Here is a 7,174-nt window from a genome sequence, read left to right as displayed (position 1 = left end):
GTTACAAAAGACAGTTTGTGTGGAAACTCAAAATCGGCCCCCGAAGTGGTCCACCCAGGCAGGCTTCAATATTTTCAGAAAGAACATCCGAATAAAATTATATCAAAGACAAATGAGAGATAAGAATGGAGAAAGAAGGTTAACAGATCTTGTGTAGTGCCCCAACGGTCCCGCAGATCTAAAGGATAGGTGAAAGTGAATGTTAAGTTAGATGTGAGCCTGGCCTAACTAGTTCCCCCTTCAGACCTTGGGCAGATGATGTAAAGTTCATCTGTTTTTGTGGCCTACGGTTAATTTGTTTTCTGGGGAGAAAAAGGGCTGTATATAACATTTATTATGATTTATATCACCTAGTTCTTTTCATTTTATTCAGGAGTTTTTCTTCTTTTCAGAGTCCAAAAGCATTTAAATTCAATAGTGCACAGAAAAAGATTTCTGGCTTTACAAACAGGACCCCAGGCTTTGGTATGAACACCAGCAGACTGTTCACCTTTGTCAAGTCTACTCCACAGAGTTCTGGTCAAATACACTCATTCTTAAAGAGGAACTCTCCATCACCAGTCTTGACTATGCAGGTAAGACAATTTTTTTTTTACACAAATTTATAAGAAATTGTCTAGCTTAACACTTAAAGAGTCACGTCACCTTCGTCCATAGGTCTTTTGGACTGTTGGGGCACCACATATGATCTCTCTTCGTTCTGTATTTTGCCAGAATTAGTCACTATCATTCTTTGATATTGTCTTCCTTTTGTTCCTTTTGTCAGTCTCTTTCTTTTCCCTAGTATGGTTCCCTGCATAAAAGTCTTTGCAAGCCTTGTATATCTTAGTCTTAAATTTTCCTTTTTGACACTGTCATCCAGTTTAGGATCTCCTCGTTTGTGATTGAGCAGTCATAGGTGATATCTAGAATCCTTCTCTAACATCTTGATTCTATGGCTAGGATCTTCCTCTCTAATTCTGCATGATTCACAAGCATACAAGGAGGTCCATGGCCAAGGAGGGACCAGTCCTATTTTTGAAATGCATTGCTATCTCTAATTTTTGTAATATACAGTGGCAATAATAGTCTTCAATATATGTTTCAATATGAATCAGTTGTATTAGGCTTAATTTGTGATATGCACATCATGCTAAATGAATTTGCAGCTACCTTACATATTTAGGCCTTTAATACATATACATTTTCTAAATAGATTGTTTTTTATTTGTAAATGTACACAAATAATGACTACAAACTGTTATAGGCTGTAGAATGTTTGTTCCCTCTGATGATTGTGTCAAGTTTTATTTCTGTAGGTGATTCAGGAACAAAAGAAAAAGAGAATGTTGGAGAAAGAAACACGGGATATTGAAAGAATGAAGAAAGCTGCAGAAATGAAGAAGAGGAAAATTGAGGAAATGAAAAGGTTTCTTGACTTTCCTTTGTTTTTTTTTCTGTTTTTTTTTTCTTTGAAATTGTATTAACTCTTTCTCTCTGTAATTATTTATCACATTCTAGTGGAATCAACATTGGTATCATCAGTTAGGAAAGAGTTAAAATGTTGTTAATTTGTAAGCATTTTATAGGCTCTTAAAAACAAAAACTGTTAAAAGAGTTTTTGTTTTTTTAATCATGAAACCATTTATTGAAAAAAAAAAATTAATAACCTTATCAAACTTTTATCTAGACAAGGTCCTGCCATTTTAACTGGATCAAAAAATCTTAGGGTGTACACCATTTGCACTACTAATAGCTTGGTTGTCTCTCTAAACACAAACTGTCATAACATTCATCTGCACTTTGTGAATTTTTGAAGCTCATCCAATGCCTCATTCTGAAAAACATGTGTAGTTAGATTTCACTGACCAATCAATTACTGCATTTTATCTAGAATCAGGGAAGAAAAAGAGCGCAAGGTTGCAGAGATGAAAGAAAGAAAGCTTCGGGAGGAGCAAGAGATGAAAGAGAGGCTGAACAAGAAACTGGAGGAACAGTCTGCCATGAATGAGAAAATGATGGAAGCCAAATTAAGAGAAGAAAGAGAGAAGCAAAGACTAAGGTATAGAGGCAAAACTAGAATATGTTCTTTCTTTCTGGATTGTTTGATATTTCTTTGATAAGTAACTAAGTAGGGCAGATGAATTAATGATGGTGTCGTGTGGTCAGCACCACGACCAACCACCTTTACTGTTCCCAAACTAATATCTGCCCATTAGAGTTAGGTGGACTCAAAAAGTCCTATAAATCCTGAAGTTGAAATGACCATTCTTCACTGAGGTTCAAACCCAAGACCCTTTGGTTCAGAAGCTAAACTCTTTGCCACTCAGCCACCACTCCCTGATGTAATCCATTCCTACCTTTTAACAGTCCAATCTATAAACAAACTATTAAAAACAGCACTAGAATTTTAAGTACCAGTATTACATGAAGTTAGCTCTTGATATGTATAAATTACTTTAATTAATAATTCAACAGACTTAAAAAACAGTTGGAAGCCGATGCCAGAAGAAAACAAGAAGAGGAAGAAAGATTGCGTAAACTAGCAGAACAGGTACTTAGCATATTCTATTCAAAGTTTTAACAGCCCTCATAAAATGACATTTTAGTTAAACTTTCATTAAGAGTCTTTTAAATAATAATTTACTTGATTTATGACCTTGACAATGTCTGCCATCTTAAAATTGTATTTAACAACTTTCTTTAAGCCTTAACGTTTCCTAATCTTCCAGGAAAAAGAACGCTTGAAGCAGCAAGAAGAAGAAAAGAAATATTTGGCCCAGGTTGAGGCTCAGAAATTAGAAATGCAGAAGTTGATCAACAAACACAATCATACCTTAAAAACCAATGTAAGCAGTAGTAGCCTAGTGACTCAAACAGCTGCCCAGGATAAATCTCTGAACAGGTAGGTGCTTTATCTCTTTCATACACTTTTCAAAACATTGAATTTAAAAGGAGTCATTTATTTGTCAGTCTTTATGTAGTCAGTAGGTAATAACAGCAATAGGTTCCATTGTTTTTCACTTCCTGCTATTAGCTTACACTATCGTCATGTGTGGGTGGAAGGGAAAAGTCCTTTGTCAAAAAGTTGGAAGTCTGGACATTCCTGAAACAACACATATTGTTGGTTTGACTCCTTTCTGGTCATTTTTTGTTTTTATAACAATCTGAACTGATCTGATTGAATTGGATCACTCAGATCAGAACTGATTCAATCTTATCCATTTTTACTTGAACATTTTTGAGACAAGATATTGGGCTGATGTGCCTAAAACCTAAAAATTTTTAAATATCACAAAATATCAAATACTTAAGATATTGGAACAGAATACCAGAATGCAATCCTCTCTAAAATGTTTCTACTACTTATGCCTTTTTGGATATAAAGTGTTTGTTACACCTTCTAGAGAATTTTGAAGTTTTGTAGTCCTTCTTTGATTTTGTATAATGTTAAATCATGAACCAGATCAGTTATTCATCATGAATTATCGTTAAAAATATATTCACTATTATTTTGTTTATGTTTTATTAGCTATGACTTGACTCCAGTGAAGGATAAACAAGTGAATGTTGCCAATAAAGATCCAGAAAGCTATGATATTGAAGACATGGGGTCTGATGAATCAACTGATGATGATGAAGCTCCAAAGAAACAGATTCCAAAATGGGCCACAGGTAGGAGAGCGACTATTTGTGTAAATATTGTGGTAGCTATACCAAAACTTGCCAACTATATAGCCTAGTCTTTTAATCTACACCATGCTAATTCCCCCTGCCAGGTTGATCATTGTGCTGGCTACTCAGTTCAAGTGTATACCATTATTCTCTTATTTTGTGGGCTTCTTAGGGTACTGATGTTCTTTGTAAACTATGTTTTCGCCAGCATATATAATCAAACAATGTGACTTGTTGGATGAGTGATTGTGGACTAGTTGTGGATCAGACCGATAAAGTTTTCCTTTAGAGACTGGCACATTTTCCTCAATCTATCCTGTCCAAGTCCAGACATTTATGGAGAAGCAGTGTTCAATTCTATTTACCGCATAATCTGTTGAATCTAGAAAGAAATGTATAATTATTTCTTCTGATGTCGCAGACAATAAGGTTGAAGGATGACAAAAATAAAAACTTGACATATATGGTAGACCAGGTACACATATTTAGAATTTGAGTGAAACCATATAATGAAACAAAAGTGTAAAATATCTAGAAAAGTCAGTAGTACTATCAGTAATGCACACATAAAGATGTTCTTGTCTTAACTTAGGTGTTTAGGACACAAGCAAGTTTCTTTTATTAGAGTAGTTCTAATCATTGATTGTAATATATATATATATATCACGTTTGTTTTTAAATGAGTTCTTAAATTTTTTTTTTACACTTTATAACCAAAATCAAAGAATTTCTTGCCCTGTTCTGAATATAACATAAAAGCCTTATTTAGGTTTGAAATGTGAATATATTATTTATAGTAATTTGGCCAGAGCATACAATAGTTTATTTATTTTGCTTTGGGATTAGTGAGGCTCTTTAAGCCATTTACTGACTAAGCAAAGGGCAGGTGAAGGCAAGAAAGGCTGTTATGTTTGTAGAAATTCTTTCTTTCATATAAACTATACACATGTGCATCAGTGGGTACCAATCGAAAGTGACAAGTCAAAAGCTTGTAGAATCTAAGAGCACATGAGTGTCGCACAGACGTAAAAAGCTTTTATTGCTCAGTGCTAGACACCCTCTTAAAGTTACTATTTTTCAGGGTTCAAGCAAAACTTTAACTCTGTTTCCCTCTTTCCCCCCCCCCCTTTTCCTAAATGCTGTCTTACTGAATGGCAAGCATTCACTGTGGGCGACAAGTGTTTTTAATCCAGAGCTTTTACAAACTTCTCAAGTCCTTACTCAAATAGAATTGGATAACTGATTGCTTTTGTTAACATTTTAACTATCCATTTGTATCATGAGATATTATTCTTTAACTACATGGGATAGGTTAGATTTGCATTTCAAATGGTATTATTTATTGATGTTAAAACATTTTCTGTCACAGGTATAGATTTGAATGTAGCACTAATCAGACAACATGCTAACCCACCAGACCTGTTTGTCTTGTTTAGACATTGTTGTTTAGAACCACCTGACTTGGAAAAAGTTTTTAACGGGACGAAGAAACGTAGATACAAGGAAAGGACAAGCTCTGCGATTTGGAATTAGTTGGGTTTTTTTTTTTTTGTATATATGACTGCCATTGACATTTTGTTTTTTCTGTGTATGTTTCAGAAATTGTTATAACTTAAATATTAGTTCTGTTTTGTAAAAAAAAAAAAAAAGCATATGAACTGGTTTATTTAGCAGAAAGTATTATTGCCCACCCATAAAATTGACTTATCCATAAATCATTTTAAGACAATTTAGTTTTTGCTGACAACTTTCAATTGGTAAGAAAACATGATTCCGGGAATTTTAAGATTTGAGAATTGGGTAACTAGGTACTTGTCAAGAAAAGTTACAACAGGAATTTGTGATGCCAAACTAATACCATCATATACACTTGGTAATGTGAATGTATATAGGCTATTACAATTTTATTAACTCCCCCTGTCGTAAGTTTGGCCATGCTCAGTCGTAAAGTGACTATGTCTCATATCACAGGATGAGATAAGAGCCTCTGCATTTTCTTTGGTCAGAATATTGACGTCCTCGCGCCAGTTCCCCCCTTTCAAAGCAGCTAATGGGACATCAATAAACCAATACTGTTTATTATCAGCAGCCTCTTAGAATCTTCCAGTGTGTAGTATTGTGTGCTACAAATTCCCTATGGGTCACTGGCTCCTGGTTTGGATTCAGAGTTTCTTTTGCGTAGGTGGGTGGCCAACCAAGGCTAATGAGTCCCACCTGCCCTGTACATCATAGTTAATAATAAACAATAAAAGGTAACTTTGCTTATCAGTTTATGTTTTAACTGACAAATAATAATTTTAAATACTCTTAGTTACTACAGCACCTATTAGGAAGACTAGGATCCTGTTAAAGGAGGTGGAATGTAGCTTTGAGTTTATCCTGCTCTATCTTTCATGTGTAATGTATAAGTATAATGTACATAATGATATAATCTAATCATGTAAACAATATATCTAACTAAGGATTGAAAATGTAATGATTCTCATAGAATACTGTAAATACATTGTTTTTAAAAAGCTTTTCAAGTGTGGATGAAACAAGAAACATTGATGAACAGAGTTGTCTTTTTACAGGTTATTAATTGCATGGAATCAAGACTTCAAAAAACTCAAAGCCTTTTTTCTTTATTCCATTTAATTCTGTTCTAAAATGTTTTGTAACATCTTTATGACATAAGTATTGATTATAATCAGGCTGGCTGCATGGTTGTGTGGTATGCACTCTGTACTGTTATCTCAATGGTCCTGGGTTCAAACCTTGCCCACTACCACCCCTGCTGTCCTGCAGGAGGATTGGACTAGGATGTAATAATCTTAGATTCTGAAAGAACATCCAAAAAATAAAACAACATAAAAAAACAATAACACTATGAAACAAGCAAAACAAAGACTTGTTAGGTAGGGTAAAAATAATGTCCAAGTCTGAACATTGTCAATTCATTAGTAAAATAGTGTCACTGAAGTGTTTTAGTTCTTAAAGATAACCTGCTTGTTATAATGATGTGATGATAGTTTGGCTGCTTTACATTGATTTAGAATGTATTTTAAGATCTCATGGTATGTGCAAGAGTTTTAGTAGCTGTTAATAAAATTTGTATAAACATTAAAACTGTGTCTGTTTATCTATTGTGCAGTCATTTGTAAAGTGAGACTTGAGGATTTGTTCCAAGTCATAGGTTTAAATATCCCAGCCAATTAATCAGTATCTTGACTCCAAAAATATATTGTATATTGTCTTATCATTGAAGTGACCAAGAGGTGTACAGTTTTGTTAGTGCATATGCTGTTTATAACAAAAAAAAGCATTGTTATTGATTATGTTAGCTTCTTTTGCATTCTCAATTATTATGTTGAAGTGTTAGAAGACTAGTCCATTAAATGAGATGGACTGCGCAGCGGTTTCCAGATCAGGCAGCTCTCTTTAGGGTCATTTTGAAGCCAATGTTTTTTTGGACCTCTCAATTTGCAGTTTTGAAGAACATTGTCGGCATTCTCTTTTAAGCTTATAATGGTACCAAAGT

At 34.2% G+C, this 7,174-nt stretch overlaps 1 protein-coding gene across 1 annotated transcript; it reads left to right on the top strand.

Annotated features, from left to right (window-relative positions):
• The first annotated feature begins 397 nt into the window (after positions 1-397).
• Positions 398-6,749, top strand: LOC129926964 (inner centromere protein-like). The gene is made up of 7 exons (XM_056033808.1): positions 398-575; positions 1,299-1,408; positions 1,874-2,041; positions 2,458-2,533; positions 2,712-2,884; positions 3,512-3,654; positions 5,024-6,749. Exons 1-7 carry the CDS (start codon positions 468-470, stop codon positions 5,185-5,187), a joined length of 942 nt encoding a protein of 313 aa, XP_055889783.1. The 5' UTR covers positions 398-467; the 3' UTR covers positions 5,188-6,749.
• The last annotated feature ends 425 nt before the right edge of the window (positions 6,750-7,174 follow it).

Source organism: Biomphalaria glabrata, chromosome 6, assembly GCF_947242115.1.
Source record: "Biomphalaria glabrata chromosome 6, xgBioGlab47.1, whole genome shotgun sequence".
Lineage (NCBI taxonomy): Eukaryota > Metazoa > Mollusca > Gastropoda > Planorbidae > Biomphalaria > Biomphalaria glabrata.
Note: the sequence above shows the minus strand (reverse complement) of the source record. Positions and strands in the feature narration are given on the sequence as shown.

Coding starts and splice junctions, on each gene's coding strand:
- LOC129926964 (XM_056033808.1), top strand. CDS start 468: ATGAACACCAGCAGACTGTTCACCTTTGTCAAGTCTACTCCACAGAGT. Junction 576..1,298: donor CACCAGTCTTGACTATGCAG/GTAAGACAATTT, acceptor TTATTTCTGTAG/GTGATTCAGGAACAAAAGAA. Junction 2,534..2,711: donor TGCGTAAACTAGCAGAACAG/GTACTTAGCATA, acceptor CTAATCTTCCAG/GAAAAAGAACGCTTGAAGCA.